General features: G+C 43.7%; 1 protein-coding gene across 1 annotated transcript in view; it reads left to right on the top strand.

The window, feature by feature from the left end:
* The first annotated feature begins 1,661 nt into the window (after positions 1 to 1,661).
* LOC118514322 (agrin) overlaps positions 1,662 to 22,079 on the top strand; it is a 53,442-nt gene continuing 33,024 nt past the window's right edge. The window contains exons 1-2 of the mRNA XM_036061106.1: positions 1,662 to 1,869; positions 3,307 to 3,659. Coding sequence (XP_035916999.1) covers positions 3,599 to 3,659 — 61 coding nt within the window. The 5' untranslated portion in view covers positions 1,662 to 1,869; positions 3,307 to 3,598. The remainder of the gene's footprint in view (positions 1,870 to 3,306; positions 3,660 to 22,079) is intronic.

The following is a 22,079-nucleotide window of genomic DNA, read 5'->3' on the forward strand; positions in this document are numbered from 1 at the left end:
ACACCAAGTATTTTTCATAAAAAATATAAAAGTTATGAAAATTTAAACAAAAATCAGTATAAGTATTATTATAGTATAAATTAAAAGGAAACTTATTCTTTTACACTGCTACAATAACCTTCAGTCTTCCATTTGTGTTTTACTTTATGAAAATTTGAAATCTTTAAAACTAGATCTGATGAAAAGAACGATTGTCAAGTAAAGGAAAGACAGTAGAGCTTTGAATCCCATCCAAATCGTACTAGGAGGGCAAAATGAATTATTTCATGTTAGTTATTACATTTTAGTCTTTAGATTGCATTGCATTATCATTAAGACGTGAATTGTAACGTTTCTCTCATGAAACTCATTATCCCTATTGACGTTCCGACTGATGGCCCTGTATATTCGAATTAAGTAAGTCAAGAAAGCTTGAAATTGTAGCTGAAAACCTTATAAGATTGTAGTGTCAGGACGCTTTCAAAATGTTCTTATTGCTTCCACCGAACCCTTCCAAAGAAGTTTCGCTGGTTCCTGACAAGCTATTTAAAGGTAATAAAGAATAATCTTATTGGAACAAAAAAAGCCTTTACTGTGTAAAGAATTGAGAAATTCAACCAATTAATCGTTAAATGTTTTCATGTGCAGTGGAAATAATTAATAAAATATAAGAAATTGTATTATCCATGACCTAAAATAAGAAAACATATTAAAAAATGATTTTTGATTTAAAAAGACGCATAAAATATTTAATATGTATTATTTTATAAAAAAAAAATTCTATTAAACAATAAAACCATTCCTACAGAAGTATCGACGAGTATTTTTTTTTTTTTTGACCAACCCCATCATCACCATCGGAACCAGTGTGCGAAAACAAAACCGCACGCGGCAAACACCCACCACCACGGGCCGGACGGCAGAGAAAACACTTTCCGGCAAAAGCTAACAACCGGCCGCTGAGTGCGTTGCATTCTGCAATCTCTGCCCGTTGCATTGGCCCGTGCACCGGTGTGCCGTGTAAGGGAATGCACTTTCTCCCATGTTCGCGCTGTCTCCGGCTCTCAACCGCTCTCCCATTTCTCCACCTAATCTTCGCCGCACTGTCTGAGAGAGAGAGAGGAACACGCGAAAGACCGAAGTCATCTCATCTCACTCACGCTGGGGAGCAAATTTTCCTGCTCAGTTTTCATTCCAGCATCACGATCGTTCGGTTTTCCTTGGCACAGCTTCGGCACCGCACGCGCGAAGTTTAGCTCTCAATCGAAGATCGTGGCAGGCAGGAGAAATTGCATCCGCCCGGTGAACGGCGAGCCCTAGCGAGACGTTCCCGAACGGGATGAGAATCGGTGAGAGCGTCCGGTGGAGCATGGAGAGTGATTTCGAACTCGGCGTTGAGAGTCTGTCAACTTCCCCCCCACCCGATCGAAGACTGTGGCTGTGCGGACACAGTGGGTTTGTATGCTCTCTCGCGCCCGGCTACAATGCACCCTCGGCGTACGAAAGAAGCAGGAAAAGCAAACAAAAGCCAAACTCAATCCCCGATGCGCCTCCCAAACGGACGGGGTTGGTTGGGAGTTGGCGAGGGGGTTGGTATCGGGGGTAGATTGCGCTCGCGGTCGCTGCCCGTTCGCGGTCTCGGGCTTTCTCTATAAATTCCGTAAGCCTTGGCATTGAAAATTCATTCTCGATTTATTTCTCCTTGGACTTGGACCAGTTTCTTCCAGCTCACCTCCGAAACCCGGTGGCGTGTGTCGGTCGGATGTGTGTTTGCGCCCGTATACGCTCCGCTTCCCAACTGCTAGTTCTTTGACGGTGCGCGAGTGCAAAGCCCGCTGCTCCAGAGTGTTGTGCTCCCGATTCTACGCTGTGCTCCAGTGTGTGAAAGAGGTGCGTGAGCTGTTCGAACCGAAGTTCGTGCGTGAATTTCGTGCAGGCGATTTCTTGATCGCTCGTTCAATTTTTGGGTGTTATTGTGAATCACCGATTTTTTTTTTGTGGGCTTTTAAAATAAGTGATTTTATTTTTCTGAAGTGAAGATGACTTTGAAATCCGAGTGACTGAACGTGAAATTGAAGCAAAGACTAACAGTGACATTTTCCGATAAGCAATTAATTTCTTCAAGCGACTTTAGTGAACATTTCATTGTGGACAATTATTTGAAGATGTCTTGCAAGTCAGCTTCCACATAATCTTACTCCCATGTCACGAACTCTTTTATCTCCGATATCGTTTCCCTCATCAAAACATCAACTGTGAAGTGAATGGACTGTGTGAATGTCGTTCTTTCTATTCCTTCTTGCGCTCAACAACTCGCGATCGTTCGTAGGTGTCACCCGACAAAACGCGTCTCCGAACTCAATTAAAGTGCAGCGCACACACACACAAAAACTCTGATCCCGTGTACGAACCATTCTATCGTATGATCAGCTCCGGGTTGCTTTTCTTCGTTTTGGCAACATTAAATCGTAATCGCCACCGGTGATAGCCCACGATCAGGCTTGCTTGGTCGGGCAGCCACAAAAACCTGGATGGATTAATTAAGATGCAACCGGAAGAAGGAGTTGTTGCAGAAAGTAGCGCGAATGGGGAAAAGTTGAGAAGTGACTGCGGCTTGGCCTCGCACAAACAGTGAGCCGGAGTGTGAAGCAAGCGAAGCAGAAAGGAAATTGTCGTGGCGTGTTTTAATCAGCAAGAATTTGTCATCCGCCCATGCCCGTGGATGCTTGTGTGTTTCAGATTTTTTTCCTCCAGTGGTGTTTACAGTGGATCTGTCCCTCTGATATATTTGCTGTGATTTATTTTAATCTTTTTCAAATCGAAGGAAATGCGTGCTAATTTTTTGAATACTTTCAAGAATTGCATAAAGCAAAGATAGTTAATTTAACAAGTCTATAGTTTACTTTACAGTAACTTGTGCCTTATTCATATTTATGAGATGGCTTTGATGTTTTACTATTTTATTAATTATTGGAAGATTTACTATAAATTCATATCTTATCAAATTTAATCTTTATTTGAATGTTTTTTTTTTATAATTTTTATCGCAGTTTCATGTTGCAATCCTTATTATTTATTTGAACGATTATCATGTTTGTTACAAAGTTTCTATTGTTTTTTAACATGTTGGTATTACTTAACATTTAATGCTAAAATTTATAACCCTGTTATAAAAATTATCCATAATGTAAATCCATCCCTTAGAACTGTAGAACATAAAAAAATTTGTTTGCTATTTTATTTATAAAAATCCATTTATAAATTATAAGCTCTTTCTTAGCACGATTCTTAAAATATGTTTCTTCATTTTTAAAATTATGGTTTCAGCCGATTGATGTGACAGCAAAAAGCATAACCAAAAAATCACAACTAACTAAAGACAAAACAACAACAGACAAACAAACCAAAAAAAGGCAATCGCCCATTGTGTGCACCGTGTGCATCTCGCGAGTGAAACAGAGTGCGCGTACGGTTTCAAAAAAACAAAATCGACGTCAACCCCGACAAAAAAAAAGGCTACGAAACAGTGCAGTAAAGTGAAACAGTGCAACATTCTTGCTGCAAACAGCCGCTGACATTTCCGAAACGGTACTTTGGTGAAAACCCTAATCGTGCAACGATGTGGAAACTGGTGACGCTGTTGGCGGTGCTGTTCGCGTTCGAGGCCAGTTTTGCAAAAGGTACGTACCGTACTCCCGCTTTAAGGTAGCTTGAATTTTGGGCACGAGAGAGAGCGAGAGAGGGAGATGAAAGACTGAACTGAATTGTTTAATTTTTAATTTTTCAACATGAGTTCTGTTGAGATTTCCAATCCAATGCTGTCCCTGCACGGAGGACATAAACAGGAGTGTATCATTAAATTATTACTTCCCGGCCCGGTACAGTGGGCGAACCTCACGGAACACACAGGACACGTGTCCACTTTCCCGAGGTCCACTTCACCCGGCCGAGTGTCTCAAACCCCTTTTTAATTGAGGTCATCAACGCGGTGGAACGTTTGTCAGTAATTAAAACTTTGACCGTCCGACAAATTCGTGACCCGACCCAGAGGACCAGACCTTGGCAACAAAAAAACAGGGATGCACAAGAACAACCAAACTCCACTTGAACCGACAAGTCTATCGTCAGGTTCGGTTCAAGGGTTGGTTTGGTTTTTTGCAATCGTTTCGCAAAACACTTCACGCCGGGTACGGAAAGATACCGGAATGCCGGGTTCAAAATGCCGGCTTCCGGACCGGATCCGCCATCCTGCCGTCCTGGGAATGGATCCGGCTGACGATTTCGCAAGGTCCTGTGCCGACGATCGATGTATCCGTGGTCGTTTTTTTTGCTGCTTCCGTACTGTTTGTTTGGGTTTTCACAACGGTCTGTGCCTCCGTTACTTTACCATCCCAATGAGCATCAGCCAGGCAACAGGCAAACACAGCTTTTGCTCATCAACCGGTGATTGCTTGGAGATTGCTTTAAGGTAGCGAATCTTTAATTTTGACAGATGTGTTGATGTGAGAAGGAATACGACGAGAAGCAATAAGTTTTGCAGAATTCTTTCTCAATATGTTTCCATCAACCTTAAAAATTGTTGTCAAGTCTTTAAGCAAAATGCATGCTACAAAACTGTAACAATTTTGTTAAATTGAGCCTGCTAGTCTGTAAAAATATTGCTTCTAAGTACTTTGAAGAACCAGAGTCTACATGTTTGCAACATCATTCATGATAATATGTTTAAGAATAATATCGTATCATTTGACTACTCTACTTCAAATAATAACTTTCGTGCTACTTATTTGATATTTATTAGTTTATTTATTAAAAATGGGAATTACTTTGTTTTCCTTTCGATGAGTTTTTTTTATCTGTTGATTGTTACTTATCAGCATGTGACGACAAATTACAAATTCACAAAAAAAAAATGCTTAAAATAAAAAAAATTACTTGAATAAAGACAATAAAATAAATTAAAAGGTCAAAAATAAGCCTAACGACCTCTGAAGTCATATGCCAGCAATATCTGGCTAACTGGACTTAACTGTACCACGTAGTTGGAAAGTCAGTCGTTATTACTCTTTGGAACGGTGGGATTTGAACCCCGGCCCTGCCATATGAAAACCGTAGTCGGCTCTACACGCGGGCCGCCCCAAATAATAAACATTGAAAGTCGGTTAAATTATTCTAACTTTAAGCAAAAAAGGAAAGCAATCGTGACAGAGATCTTATCATTAAGAGTTCCCTAAAAAGTAACAACTTACTTTAAATAATTATGCAGAAAACTTCCTACAGTCTCTTTACTCATCGCTCATTTGCAACTCCTCCAGGCTACCAGGTAACCATCGTTCGATGCTGCGAAATGTGCCCTTAAAAGCGAACATCGTTAAAATAAAGCGTTAAAAGCACACACATACACACACACACACACACACACACACACACAAAAACCTCTACACTAACAGAAACTAACAAACATGATACGAGCCAGCAAATAAAAAAACAACTGCAAACGTAAAGAAGGCAACCAAAACGCACAAACGACCGGATGAACCCCTAAAACCCCCTTTTTTCTGCCGTTCCTAAACAACCGGCCAGCTTCCTTTTTCAATCAGTCGCGCACCTTCTCGAAAAGAAAAATCAGGAGAAAGCACCAGCAGGATTTTTTTGTAACTGTATGTGTGTGTGTGTGCGGCTGTGTTGTTTGTAGCTTCTATTTTTCTATCCCCCTCCCTTTCCCCCCATTTCCGCCACTCTCACCCCTTCCTACCACTTCGCTAACCGTTGCACATACGGATGAGTTTCACTTTCCATTTCACGGTTCCCTTGGCGAGAACGCACCAACTGCTCCGACGTTAACGCTTAGCCAGTAACAGTCCGGATGGTTTCGTATCCGCACAGCGCACAGTTTCGTTTTCTAGTCCTCCCCATCCTTCTTCCCCTGTCCCCTCCCTTCCCTCTCTCTCTCTCTTTATATGGGAGCCCCTCGAGCGATCCGGGAGTCCTCCTGCTCTATCAACCGGATGCTGCATAAACATTGTGCATGTAGTTTTGCCCACGCCCCTTTTGCCCCAAACCTCATCCCTTCACCCCGGGTGTCTGATGACCTCTCTCGGTATGCGCGCTTTAATGTGGGCAGCATAAGCACATATTTGCTTTAACGCTCATTTCCCACCAGACCAGACCAGACTGCTGATTTGTGGCAGCGAAAGAAAACGGCTCACTTTTCCGTCGTTTCGATGCGAGGATCGGCAGACGATCGTTCGACTCGACAACTTGTTGACCTTTTGGCCACCGACCGAAGCGGGGCTCGGGAGTAGATTTAGTATTACCGACCTGCCTGCCAACGGTACGGACACATCAAATAAAAGTTAATCGTTCTCGGTGCGCCGGTAAAAGTGCGGTGTAGATAGCTGTGGCCTGTGTTGTCCTTGAAAGCTGAGGCTAGTTCTTTGGTTGGGAATGGGAAAAGCAGCACATAGCAAATAAAGGGAAAGTAGTATCGTTTACCTTGCGAATCTGTGGTGCCCTCGTATCACCTCGTTAGGGATGTGAAACCAAAATTGATTCATTATCTTCAAGACCGAGGAGTTTATCGAGCCAAGGACTTTTGTTGGCTTCAGGTTAACCCATTCTGATTCTCACTTCAATTGGATAAAGAACCTCATCAAATCTTAACGATACTTGGTGATGTCTGACGGTTCCACAAGGTTTAAATTGAGCTCTCCTATTAATGTTATACCCTTGAAATGTATATTATAAGTAACATTGAAGAAGAAATATCAATTCTTTTTTACTCTCGGTAAAAGTGGATAAATGTCCTTATTAAATCTTAAACATAGGAAGTATTGTCTAACAATGCCATAGCTCCTAAATGGAGTATCTTCGGTCGAAAAAGGTCAAACATTAAATCAATTTTGGATGTGATTCCCTATCAACGCTAACAGTACAATCGATCTCAAGTATATGACAAAAGGTATAAGTCTGAAGGTATATTGCTAACTGACCAACGAGACATCTCATACCTACAATACGTAGACTTCAGCTAAACTTACACTCATAAGAGTTAAAAAGTTAACTTTCCAAGAGTACTGTTAACTCTGATTCTTAAAACTGTACAGTGTAAACTTTAACTCTCTGGTAGCAAATTTAAAGAGATGCTCACAGAACGATTCCAAATTCGCAATGGTAAGCTACAGTTACTTTTTGAATTAGATTCTGAGCTTCGCTGGACGGGTACAAATTTGTTTTGATACCGTTGGTAACTTCATCTCTGCAATGATTGCATGCAAAAATAGAACAATTCTCCTCCACAAGAATCGTATTTTACTCGTGAAGACCTGCCTGAAGAACAGCACACCAATCATCTGTTTTTTCACCACTCGAGAGTTCGGTCGTAATCAATTTTACTTCAACTTCTTCGACGAGAAGAGCTTCCTAGAATAACACGCGTTCGCTGATTCGTCGTCGAACCGATCGAATGGAGAAAAAATAAACTCTCCAAAAAGTGAACAATCACACTGCGGACTGGACTTTTCGGCGTGCCAACGATCTTCAACCCATGACATGAGCTGCGCGTTTCGTACGTTAATCAAGCTCGATTAATGCGCGTACGCTCGACCATACTCTAGGAATGAAAATATCGTTGATACCTCGCTCTTCAACACCGCTTCTTGAGGAGAAATGAAAGGAGGGGAAAAAAACCCTCTTAAGCTCCAACCAAATCGCCGACCTCGAATAGATATCAATTAACCATTTTTCGTTCTTTCGCGTAACAGCCTCACTCGCGGGGATGATTTTCATCCCGCGCCGACCCAAACGCCGATTAATGACGTTTCGAAAAGCGATAACGATGGCGCGTAGGAGATTTGCCAGCAACTCGGGTCGACCGGTGTTGAGAGAGAGAGAAAGAGCAAGCGAGTTACGGATTGGAACAGTTCGAACGGCTTGCAGATTGTACAAAAGCAGAGCATGTCCATGTTGGCATGCTCAAGGTCTCTGAACCCTTCGGTAACGCGACCACTGCAACTGGTTGTGCCAGGAAGAGCCAAAACCGGGTGTGGTTTGTGTGCAGTGGCAGCTGTTACCAGCTGGAAGATGGCAGAATTACTGTCGCCGCTACACCGGTGGGAACGCGCCGCTTTCGAAAGGCTGGAAGATGGGCAAGAAATACTAGAGCTGGATTTTTTTTTGCAAGAGAGAGGATATGAAGAATAAAATTGGAGTACATCTTGGAGGAAGAAATTTAGAGTTCCTGGTTGGGAGCGATCAAGGAGAGCGTCTTAGACGTGGGACAATGATCTATTTCTTAACGCCCCGCATGGTCCACAGACCAACTTCCACTTCAGGGTGAACAGTAAATGGCGGCGCTTCACATTCAATATATCATTATCAAGCTCGTCTTCTCTTACTCACACAAAAAAAAAAACGAGGCGATCGTTCAACACTTCCTCCAGCACACAAAAAAAAACGTTATGAAGATCTATTACATGATCCCGCGGAAAGTACAATTTTAGCCAACGTCATCTGAGCGGATGATCCCCTGGTCCCGCCGGTCCGATGAAGATGTACGTCCCACGAGTTTAATAATTCAATTAAATCAAATCATCCTGACAGAGTGACCACAAAAAGGGTACGCTGCGTTGTCTCACGCAAGGACTGTCCTACGGGCAGCCTGGCGTTGGGGGAAACTCTAGCGCCAACCGGTTCGCACTTGGTTCGCAGAGTACGCTAGCATCCAGCTGTTGGTACATCCAACATGATTTTCGCATGTTCATGCGATCGTATTTACTTTATCCCCCGTCCATTTCTCGTCTCGCCGCCCTCTAGCACCACAAATCCTTCACCATTCTTTTGTGGACCGATTGTGTGCAAAAAAAAAGCCGATGCTTCACGCACACGACGATGATTTACGGCCCCCACGATCGTCGTCGTTCTGGGCCAAGATGCGAAGAAACGCTCGCATAAATGGAAAGGTGCAAAATCGAAACAGGAGTAAACTTCAACCGGGGAGAACTCCTCCTCGGACTCCAACCGCGAAAAAGAAGGCAGAACAAGAATTCGCCAATGATATCAACCATTCCGTTTGATCTTATTGTTGAGACTAGCCTGGGTGCTGTTTCGTTGCCGTTCCGTTGCCGTATTCTATTTTTCACTTCTAGCTGCAGCCGTAAATTTACGCGCTCGTTAACTTTTATTACGAGCTGTTAGGACATGTGTTGGCGCTGGAACGAATGTGCTGCAAGAGCAGACTTCGCAGCTGAGTGCTCGATACCCTAGCGACGGCGGACGGAACGATTAGCGCACCGCCGTTGCGTTGGTGTGATAAAATTTTATTCAATATTTTACACTAATTGTAATGTCATGTACAACTACAATAAAGCAATACGGGTTGATTTAGTGAGAGGGTGGTCGATAGGAAAAATACGGCGGAATTGCTTTATTATCTTAACCTACGCATTGATTTATATCTCTTATTTAGCTGATATTGTTTTAAATTCTCTTTCTATTTTCTTTATCAAGCGTTTTTATGTTGAAGTTATATTGATTCTTTTTTATATGTTTTACATTCTTTTTTGTATGATTTAAGCTTTCATTCTTTTTTCACATGTTTATAAGCATTTTAAACACATTGGTTGTGTTTTAGAAATATTTTTTAGTTTTTCTTTTATTTTACTTCTCATTGCTAAACGAACATATGTTTTGGTCAATTTTTTTCTAAGTATTTTGTTTGTTTAATTCAGCAATTATGAGTTTTAAAATTATACTTAAATAGTATGAATTCAATTTTATTCATAATTTTATTTGCTTATATGCGCCCCCCTGATAGTAATAAATCTTTAACCGCAAAGCATTCGTTTACAGAGTGAAAAAGAAGACAAAAAAAACTACTCAACAAACGATTAAAACAAGATCAATATCGCGGGAAATCACGAGACAACCGGAAAATGTCTAGAATCGCGCACGCTGGGATTTCTTAGCTTCCCTGGCATCGCTCAGCCCTCTCCCACCGCCCCAGTCCCCCACCCTCCTGCTGCGTGTTAGAAGAGCATTGCCGGGCTATGTTCAGCTGTCGCTTTTGTTTGTTTTAGCTACGCTTCGGTCCCGGAGCAGTAGTACTGCCAGCGGGCATCCAGCCAGCCGGTACAATGACTCTCCCGACGGTGACAAACCTCTATCCTGCCTATGGTTGGCTTTTCCTATCCCGGCGATCCTAGGAATCCGGTAGAACCGCTTGTCCAAGCCTCGGCGAACCTCGGCGCACATCTCAGTATAAATTATCTGAAGACCAAAGAGAATGAGCGCAGCAAGAAGAAGAATAAAAAAAGGCAAGAGGTACAGCCACCACTCGCGAGATAAGATGACGTGATAAGCGACGATTGGTTGGCGGTTGGGTCGTTGCTTTTGCTGTTTATGTAGTCTCCACTTTCCGCCCGAGCCCCCGTGATTTTACCCCGTGGCGCTTCGGAGTTCGGAAAGATTCGTCGGAGCGATATAATTACAGGCCCGATCTGATGACGAGAAGATTTTTGCAACCGTGTAGATCTGGCTCGCTGCCTCTTGTCATAGTTTGACGGCTTGTTGGTTGTGGGCGATCGGTAGCTGACAAACCGGAAGGCTCTCGCTGCTACCCGTTGACGATGGAAATAGTTTTCAGCGGTTAGCAACAGCGCTTCAGGGATGGTAGAATCCAGACACCGAACGACTTAGTGTCTTAATAATGCCTCAAAGAATTCTTAACTAAATTCTTGCGGCAGTATTTGGGAGGACCGTTAAATCGTCGCTCGTCATTGGGAAATCTCCGCCTCTGCTAACTTAGTTCCAAGGAACGAAAACCATAACGCTCATGCCCTAGCTCTGGCATGCCTTCCGATACAGCAACAAAACAAAAAGCACGGGCTCAAACCTCAATCCACTCATGCACGGCAGTTTCGACATCCGCAACGACGGGAAAGTTTCCTCTTAACCCGATTTTTGGTGTGGAAAAAGGTACGAAACACTACCGATCTTTACCGAAACCCCACTTGAAACAATGCTTCCTCCGCGGGCTTTGCCTTTTGCCGTCTTCCCGTGCCGAAGAAGAACCCGAACCTTCACACGCCCCAAAAGTATCTTGCACCGAAAGTGTCGAATTATTTGAATATTCATCAGGGCCGCCGCCAAACACACACACATACACACACGCCCGGAATTCGTTGACCGGACCGGCTAACAACTGAGGTGTTATGAGGTGTTGTACTACCTCACAAACCTCCGACGTGACGTCGGAGCCCCACGAATAGCTGAACCGCGGTTCACCGGGTAATGTTGGTGAAAAGGTTTTCGCACCGTTTGACTTATCGGCAAGTATGTGGCCAAAAAGCTTCCGCCACGTCAAGAATTTCATGTCCGTGGTTTACTGGTGCGTGCACTAGCATGTGCGGTCACGACCACACACAGACACGTAATTTGGAACGCTAAAATTTGTGCGAAAGGTTGTGTAAAGAAAGTTGTTGAAAATAGCGCTGCTCTTCTTCCAGGTGTTTGAGGTTTGTTTTAGCAAAACCCCTCGTCGGCGACACAGGTCCAGATGCACTGGTGCGAAAGTAAACCAAGTCACGAGGTAATGCGTTGTTTGTATGGCCATAAAAAATCTAGCCTATTAGCGTCTGTTGTGTATGAAGCCTAGACCTTTAACGGGATGGTGCTACTAATATCCAGTTATGTGACAGGGTTATTTAATCAGGACGACATGACGTATCACCAAGATGTTGCTAACTAAAAACTAAATTTCAAAACGATTACAATTCACGTTGGTTTGGAGACATTTACTACTCCAAACCAAAAAAAAATGGTGGTTTTCATTCAAGAGGTCTTATGATCCAAGGCTCTGGCACAAATAACAAGCAACATCTGCTTGAAGACTTGATGCAATGATGACTTTCACGGCGATACCCATCCATATGAAAAGTCTAGGAAGGTGAAATCATTCTTCCTCGATGATCGGTTATCTCCACGCATCGTTCACTGGAAGTGAACTGGATCGCCCAGAACTGAAGAAGATTTAACGATCTCGTAACTTGTCGACGGTGATACTCTCGCCAACGTGGATGGACCAATAACCAAGAATCCTCCTAGCCTAAAATACACTCCAAGTAGTTCTTCTTGGAGGGTGGCATGGAAAGCGGCCCGGTCGTGAAGTAAAAACGGTGCCGGGATTCATAAGGCGGCAACCGTGGTTCAAATCCCATCCGGACCGTGAGGACTGACTATCCAAGTACGTGGTATCTAAAGTCTAGTAAGCCAAAAATGGCAGGCATGGCCAAAGAGGTCGTTAGGTAAAAGGAGTTTTTCTTGGTGGGCCTCGAATGGATTAGTCGATGGACTTGGTCAAATTATACCTGTTCACAAACTATATCATCCAGTAATGGATATTGCGCTGCATAAAATGTTTGAACCTTAGCCGGTATTTGATTCCAATATCTCCAAAAGCAACAACTCTTTAAAAATAGAAATAAATTAAACTAAATTTCTTCAAGAATCACTATTCTGAACCTTTGTTATATATATTTTTAAAACCCCCCTAAATTTGTTTCCGCTTCTAAGCAGTTATCTCCCGTCTGTCACAATTAAGGCAGAAAATCCTTTTATACTGCTCCACTGCGTATTATCGTCGTGTCTAATCCATAGCTTACACGCCTCTTATTACTTTTTTCTTGTGCCAGCTCACATCCACATCGTGACCCTAATGGGCACGATGCACAAAAGCCACGTTCGCGAGACGAAAGTTAGCAGCAAAAAAAGCCCACAATCTGCAACTAGCAGCCGGCCTCCAAACGGGCTCGGTTCGATGGGCGATCTGATTTCAACGTTCGCGAATGTGGAAAACTCTTTCCCCGAAAAATGGCCAACAGAAGCAAAAAACTACTCTGCAGGATGATTTTCACCGCTCGCATCCACTCGCATCGAACGTGTATTACACAATCGATGGTTACACGGTTACAGCAGGGGTTTTGGTTTTTGCGTGGAAGCGTGAAAGTAATTTCACAACCCGATTAAGGCCGACCGAAACAGCTCGACAAGGAAAAAAAAGAAACAACCACGCTGTAATAAAAATAACCGATTTCGAAGGGAAAATCTGCATCCAGCATACGGAGGCAGAAAAGAAAACAAGAACGGAATAAATTGCAAGGATCAGTCGAGCCGGGTCGAGCGAAATGCATACCTTGCAGGCGCAACGTGACGGATTATCCTGCCCAGTGCGGGGCAAACACGTTACGGAAATGGGTCGCTATGCATAATGGAAATTGGAAACAAGCGTGTTGAGCAGGGAGCGAGAGCTGTAAATTAGGCAAAGCAAAAACGATCCGGTATCTAATCAACTGTGCAAATAAACAAACAACCAAACCGTTTGTTGTTTGGTTTCGAAAAGTATCCGTGCCCGGATTAGTGGACACGGGCGTGGATGCGTTCTGCACGCTTGTTAGATGTTGCCTAGCGTTTCCTTCCAGATTTTTCCTTCTATTCTTTCTACTGTATTTGAATAAGGAAAATTGGAAAGATTTCACCAAACAAACCAAACGAACGCCTCGTTCTTGCACCACATTTCGGCCATCTATCTGTGTCTTCGATTAGTTATGCTTCAGGGACCAACGGTTGCCGCTCAATTAGCCGTACGATTGCCACCATTTCCATTCCATCCATTTCCAACTGCTAAGAGGGAAGAAAAAACAATCAACTACCAGTACCAAACAACGGAGGACCTACCGCGACGAACCAATAAAGCACCGGCGGAGCGTCATTCGTGGACGGAAGGAGGAAAACCCGGCAGGCAAGCGCAAGAAAAACCCACAAAGGTGTCAAATGTTTGGTTCTGCTGCTGGTTTTCCGTGTCAAACCGTGTGAGGGGGGCGTGTGCAAGGTGTCCAACATAAACCGTGTCGAAAAATGGGTGTGGGAAAACTCAACCCGTTTCTTGCCATGCTAGTGATTTATGTAGGTTTTCCGTTTCTCTTTGCACTCCGCTCAGTTCCGGTGGCAGATCAAGCAGGGTGATAGCAGGGCTACGTTTGTATGGTTTGGTGCGTTGCAGATTGAGGTGAGCCGCACAACACTTGCGGAAGGAGCAACAAGAAAGCCACAGCAACAGCGACTTGAAGTGATCGGGTGAAAAACTCTTCAAAGAAAGCTGACAGTGGGGAAAAACAAACAAAACTCTCTTTTTCTCTATTTTGATTGAAGAGAAAAGAGAGATGCAGAGAAGATCGTAACATGATCGTAACACGGGCACAACACACTCCGAGGCGTTGTTATCAGCTCGACGACTTGCGATGTTAATGAGACGCTCGATAGCACCGATAAGGGCTGTATAATGATACGCTTTCAAGCCTTTAAGATACCCGGTACGGCCGCTGTGGCCAACTTTTGCTTCCTTCGGAGCTACACAACCCATCAATTAATCGGGTTTTATTAAGACGCTTACCAAGACGAATTACAGTGGCTGTAATTTTTTTTCCAGCTGGCGTTACTTATTGCCCACCGAATGACACATATTGGTGATGCGCCTTTTTCTGCGTGAGTTGTAATTTGCTATACATATTCATATATTCTTATCTATTTTATCTGGAGTGTGGAATAGTAGCACAATCTCTGAACTCAGGAACGGATCTGAATCGATCTTCACAATAAGCTTCTTGCAAGCTATATAAACGAGCGCCTGTTGTTATGCAATCGCGTTACATTGCGATCACGGTTCTGTATGGAACGCACAGTAGGCTCACGTGCCGATTATCCATTTCTCACCCACCCCATTAGCTGACGAATGAGGCTATCAGCAATCAGCTGACGATCAACATCACCAATCATTCCTGCTGTCTATAGGAAACATTTTTTTTCTTCGCTCCATCTACGTACACACAATCACGTTGACCGATAAATCAATAAAACGTTTTAATACCACTGATTTGCGGAACATCAACCCGCGTTGTCTTTCCTGCCACGAGCAGCCACGGGATCACACTAGGCTAAAGTAGGACAGTAGGAGCACGACATTTCTCACCCCTCCAAAAGCAGTCGGGAGGCGACGATTCATTGCAAGCTCATAAAAGCAAAACCTGGGAACTGATATAAAACGTGCTAATCCATCTTATTGCACCGTCAGCAGCTGAAAAGGGCAACGCTTTAAGACTGCTCTGCTCGCAACCCTATGCCTCCCCCTAGACTCGATATCGAATCAATCGATCACGTACCGGCAGGCCGGAAAACTTCAAACTGCATTGCCACAACCACTTAGCACAGGGAAAACTGGTGTGGAATGGTGGGAAAAAAATAATTGCAGAATAGCTCCCTTAAATCGTAGAAAGCAATCCCTTGAAGACTTATCATTCAGTCTCTTTCACTCTTTCTCTGTCACAAACGTCGGAGATAAAATCCGCTCGGTTTCGATTCTTGTCTGTGACTCTTTTCAGTCTGCTATCGTTATCATCTCTCTTAAAACCGCTGCAATGTAACTTTTTCCATTCCTTTTTATCTAATTTTCCCGTTTTTTTCCTCTCCGTTTTCCTTCGTTTATTTTACAGGTGAGCTTATTCGAATCGACTTGTCAGATGCCACACCTTTCCAGAATCGATAAAACGATAGCGATAGGTGGCGGGATTAGAAGTGTAATAAAATTTCCAACGGGAAATGGCACTCGTCCACTTTTCACCGGGTGGAAAGATTCTTTAGCTCGATGTTTGGAAATTGACCATAAAAAGGCTTCAACCTCAAGTAAGTGTGAAAAGCATCACAGCGCGATTGTACGGTAGGGAAATTTTATTCCAAGAATAAAAGGCAGGTGAATGACCTTGACCTATATTTTACAATTACAATTTGTAAAATGCAATATAAAAAGTGTTTGGACGTTCTAACGAAGCAGTCGTTTAGCACTGAATATTGAATTGATTATTGATTATTTTGAATATTCCTTAAGGATGCTTGCCATCGAAGAATATCTTGTCATTTTATAAGGATTTTTTTATAAATGTTGTTACTTATTTAAGTCTTGGGTAAAAACCTCAAAAGGCGATCACGAAATCCAACTCTTTATATGTCTTACGCAAGACCTCCTAAAAAGATGACATTATCATCCATGGTTAAGCAACGCTCAGTACACTCTCTCACAAGGTAACGAATGCAACTGACATCGACCATCTTGGCAGCAACAACAACAACAAAAACCCCCACAGCTCGCGAGGTGAAGATGACAGATTTAATCTAGCCCCAAACAACGGCCACAACATCGTCGTTAACATCGTCGAGCACATTACCGTGCTTCAATTCCACTATTACTTTTTTTTCTTCTTCCCCAATTCCTCCCATTCCGGGCGCGCGAGAGAGATACAGCAAGAAAGTGGAGGACAATGGAGGACATGTACACACAGAAAGCACTCGATCTCGGTGCTCGACAAACGGTCGACAAATATGTTGTTAAACTACCCATTATATATCCGTTCCCCCTTCGCCGGCCCAATCTGCCCCGAATGTCTTGCGTGGTACGTTCAGAAAAATAGTGCAACATCTTAAACGGACACTGCCTTCGGTGGTTCGATTCGGTTGTACGGGAAGCGATAAATGTGAACGAGACACTCGCCGGAACGCCAGAACGAAATGTCACGGTTGAGGTTATGTACTCCGGTGTCACCAACAACGGTCACCATACCCGCGGGTTAGTGCAGCGGGGATTGGATTGAAAGGGTAGGGGGAGAGGGAGAATTACTCTGCCGAACAGGCCAAACGGCACCGGTGCACCGGCAACGTTCGAACTCAGATGAACCGGAGTCGGAGAACGAAGTCGAGAGAAAAAAAGCCCAAGAAGTTCTCGGTCGCCTTGCATACATGCACCGTGCACGTACGGGCCGCTCAACCACCGTAACCAGAACATGAAGTTATTTCACCACCGCCGAGTCAGTAAAGTGACAAATGAATGTCGGCAATTTCTTAACCCTTTCTGCAACTTCAACCCTCCCCACCAGCTCCATAAAGCTAACCGTCGGGATGCACTTTTATGTTGATGAAACACGTCGCGCCATCTGTCGGTGACAGGAATGTTGTGCTGGATTGATACCGGGACAAACGACAAGAGTCATAAAAAAGCCGAAACGTAACGTATTGTCTGTGTGTGTGTGTGGTTATTCGCTTACCGCTTGGCACAAACAGGCGCACAAAAACACACAGCACAGAGTACCGGAACGGGTTGAAATGTCGCGATCTGGGACGTGCAGCAACGTCAACCATGTGCTATATTTCTTCATACCGTGACGTCTTATTGGGCTCTCCGCGAGATCTATTTAGCTTCCCGCGACAGGCATTAAACAGGCAAAGAACTTCTCCAAATGTGCCGATTAACTTCAAATGTCCTAAGCTTCTTCTGTCTCTCTAGTCTGTCCCTATGCAGAAAATGGCCTCGCCAGAAGCAGCTCCGATCGCTAGGTCTTTAATGCCGGCCCGACTTACGACACGTTTCGTGTGTCGGCTTTCCAGGCTCTCTCACCCCCCTCCCCCATTGGTCTGCTTAATCCTCCTTAACCCCCCTCCTGCCTCCGTGATTTAATACAAGCCGGATTTATATTCTCTTCAACAATGGTACTCGTGCAAATAGTTTTGTGTGTCTGCGCGGCTCCAGAAAAACCGTTGCATAAACGAGGTCAGCCTCATAGCGTCGCCGTGCAATCGGGATCGGATTATTAGCTGGATAGATGGACTGTCGGCACGTCGCCATATGGAAATGGTTCTCCTTTTTTTTAATTGCCCGCTGTCCGCAATGAAGCCGTCAAGCGGTTTGACGCCACACACGCCCGCTTTGACAGAGTTCGAATCTTAGTAGGAAACGAAGCTGGAACGTTAAGCCGTACCGGACCGGTACTGGAATGGTGGAAGCTGGTGTGTCAGTTAATTTGTCAAAGCTCGTCAAATGATCAGGCCGGGGGTGGTGGTCGGCTAAATCTTGGCGGTCTGCTCATTAGTTGACATACGGATGCGATAGTTCTTGTTCAGCAATATCCATTAAGATGACCGATTGTCTCCTTGATCAATATAATTCGAGTAGTTTTGTATTTTACACCAATTTAGACAATATTGTTTGAATTGTTATTTTCGCTTCTTCTTGGCTTAATGACCCACAAGATTTATTGGTACCACATACGGACCGGCGCCTCTGCCTCTAGTTTATTTAATGGACTAATGTGTATCCTGGTCATGGCTCCACAGCGTTTTCGAAGTATTTCTTCAGCTTACTTCTTTGGCTTATTCATTTGAGTTCTTTCCAATGAAAAAATCTTAGATGGAGTATAACAGTATCATTCTTAAGACTTACGGTGATTTGCTTGGAGTTGTGTTTAGTATCAGAATAACATATCGATATTGGGGCCCTTTCGGGTAAACTTTAACATAAAATTATCTATTAAGGGTTTAACTTTCCTCAAAGATTCCTTCTACATTTTAATACCATATTATTGAAAGCAGATGCCAGAATCATATGGCTTTCACATATGTTGTCTACTACCCTTTTTCTTTCTATTGTTTTCTTATCCTGTTTCACATTTTGTTGATGTTTGTTGTGAGATGGACGTTTCTATATTGTTATTTTCTTATATTTTGTTTCTTATCAGTTCCTTCTAAGAGTCTTACAATTTAAAACTATTTATACATTCATTTATTTTTCTGCTATCTTTCATTATTTTCAATTTTTTTTTTGTTACGATTTCGTTTCTGTTTTATTTATTTAAAGCTAATTGAAATTTTAATTCAATTTCTCAGAGCCATTAATTCAAGCTGAAGTTTTTAAAAGATATTACTCCCTTCTCCTATTAAAAAATAATTTGTTTAATCATTAGCAATTATTCTTTTCCCATTACTTCTAAATGATTTAAAGCAAACCTCACTCTTCCATGACCCTACAGTCAGTGCTCTGCTGTACAGACTATCTAACGAATCGGGTTAGCTTCAATCTCTCCGCTCCGATTATGATTTATCACCCTCTGTCCGGCTGTGTCATAAAACATACTCCATTAGCAACATGACCGTGGTTTCCTTCTGTTACTACCATGCATTGCAAAAAAAAAGAATCCCTTCATGTCTTCCCAAGCGCAAAGTGACAGTTTCTGTCACGGCTTTTTACAGTTCTGTCTAATTGTTTTTCCCGCGAAACAGTTAGCCGCTAGCATTGCCCGGCACTCACCGAACTGAACCATTGCATCACATTCACTTAAACATGTCCCGCAAGCCGTCGCCGCGCGATCAAACGAACGTCAGGCCGAAGATGTTACGAGGAAGAAGTGCACAGATCGCACACCGGCCAACCTAACAGTAATCGACCAGCACAAACGGTTATCTGGTAGCGAGCAGAAAGGATAAATCATCACCCATCGACCGATACATGTGCACGGCTCACGGTGTGGCGAACGAACGGAGCGAAAGTCCATTTATTTAATGATCAGCAGCCTCTCCATCTTCCGCCCATCGAACGTCACTCAACCGGCCTTTCCGGCCACTGCGTGTTCGATACTTTTCAATTTGCGTTCGGTGCAGAAATCCCGCGCGGTGCGGCGATGGCGAAAATGGCAAACACCGTGAAAGTAAAATTGTTTTCCCGGGATTCGCTACGAACTGGCCGTGGTCCGTTAGATCGGTGCTGGCAAAAGAACTTCGCACGGGCTGGCGTAGCGTTCTGTGGGTGTTTCGCCCGGTTCGTCCGGTGAGCGCAGGTGAGGATCGTTCTGACATGACGTATTGCCATCCTCCCCGAAGCTTGTGTGTGAACCGTAAGCGCTAGTTTGTAGCCCCGTTTACGACAATCCGCCACGGACATTGTTAATCAGGGCAATTATTATTTGTCGAGTTTTGCCGTGTGCGCACTTTTTTGCTGAATTCTAGTGGAAGCGAAAACTGATGGGAACGTACACCTGACGCTAGTTAAAGAAATTCGCCCAAAGTTCACAACCATTTACGTCCAAAAAACAAAGGAGAAAACTCAAATTTTCACGCTTCAAATAGTGAGCTTCTTGTTGGATTCCGAACGCTAAAAGTTGGTGAATAAGAATCCCGCTTGCCACCAATATTCGCAAGCAATTCGTTAGGATTGCGATCACCAATCCAGCTCAATGAGGTTCGTTCTTTCGATATCCATTACAGAGATCACCGTCAATGACAGGACTGCGGAGGTGGTCTACTTGGAACATAAGGTTACAATCACGCAAACGATCTAAACCGACATCTGTACCATGCCGAGTCTAAAAATAGCTCTTAACCATCTCTCCACAACTGTCTTGCCTCGCCTTCTCCACCCTGCCTACCATCACCCTAGTTTCCCTGACAACCGTTGTTCGAAAGAAGAAGCTTGTTAAACCCTCGGCCAACGATTCCGCTCACCGAAAGACCAACGATTCCGCTCACCAATTAATCATTAGACTAATTCTGGCTCTGCGTTGCAAATCTTCACCCCGCTTGGTTATTGGGCGGTATGCCGGTTTGTTACTTCACCCAGACCTAAACCATCCGGTTGGAGTGAACTGGAGAGAGGTAATTCGATCAGCTGCAATTGTTCCAGCTGGGAATGCTCCCACAGTTAAAGATCTCCTAGACCTCCGAGTGGAGAAGATCTAGCGGATAGTTTGAAGCTTAGGCAAGGTTCACCTGGAAGATGCAGTACGGTAGCCACGACACCTGATCATCGATCAAGTTGCTCACTGCACAGGAGTAAACATGCACTTGATGTTCGTTCTTCACTATCTCTTTTTGCTAACGAACACACAGCCGAAGTTGTTTGATTAATAGAGTCCTTTCCAATAGTACACTTCTTCGGTGGTTTCGATATATCTTCCGAGGCAGATAAGGACCATCTTCCGGCAACCAATCATTCCTATCGCTGGGGATTGTTTCTTCCTTCGGACGGGGAAGGACTGTGCTCGGATGTTTCTATCACAGTGCGAGTCCTCATTAGCTCCAGTGCGAACCCTGTAATTGGGTTAGGCGAGCACATCCAAGCCAAGATCACTGAACGATTCTCCCGCTGTGTGTGTGTGTGTGTGTGTGAGTTGAGAAATCGATCATCTGTACCGATATTCTCTAGGTTACCGATGCTGCACTGATTATAAAATAAAACCTTTCTCCTGATCGTGGCTTTTTGCGGGATCGGTCGGGATCAACTGACCTACTGACGAGCTTCGCCATGGAGTTTGGACTAGCAGAAGGAGAACTCTTTCGAGCTGTTTCATTTAAACGTTAACCATATTAAAAATGCTGGCCAGATTAAAGAACCACTCCCCAGACACACACACACACGAACAAGATGCACCCCTAGAGACGTGCCAAGTATCCAGATCGATGACGTTCTGCTCACGTTCCATCGAAGATGTTAGGTTTGCCTTCTCAACTACCATCACTCAGCCCCATCCCTGCTGCGATCGTTATTTTTATGTATGATTTAAGTACATTTTTCTCCATTTCGTTGCTATCGACCTCGAAGCTTCTTCCATCACAGGAAGCACCTCAGATCGTAAGCGATTTTCATCGTGAGCTAGCTTGCCGCGGTCGAAATAACAAGATAATTGCAAACACGTGTTCACGCGCGTGAGGAAAACTAACTATACATTGCAAAACATTCTTAAGGTAGCGAGAATAGATATTAGTCGATGGGAGATCGAAAAAGGTAGGCGCAAAACCTTTCTTTCGTCCATTCATTTACAAAACTACAAAACAAGCCGAAAGGCTGGTTCGTGTAAAAGCGTAAAAGCCGCGACCGGTACACTATACTTACCGGCGTAAATTGTTTCCCCCCACCAGTTTTTGGAAGCTTTGGCTGGCTTTGCCGTGTTTTTTCCTTCTTGTTTTCTAACACTCACTTACAGTAAACGATTTGCAACAAACGATTGCTCAAAGGTTCGTTTTTTTATTGCGAGCGATCGAACGATTTTTCAAGAGGTTTTTTTTCGTTATTGCTTTTATGGCCTACGATGTTGATCGCTACCGACACTTCCGATTCTCGTCAATTCTGATGTAGTTTCCTTGTAGAGTTTGGTAATTGTTGGTTACGGCTGGAGAAGGCCAGTTTTGATTATTAAAATAATACCCAGCGTGTAAGGGTGCGAATAAAAAGAACGAAG

This window comes from Anopheles stephensi, chromosome 3, assembly GCF_013141755.1.
Source record: "Anopheles stephensi strain Indian chromosome 3, UCI_ANSTEP_V1.0, whole genome shotgun sequence".
Taxonomy (NCBI): domain Eukaryota; kingdom Metazoa; phylum Arthropoda; class Insecta; order Diptera; family Culicidae; genus Anopheles; species Anopheles stephensi.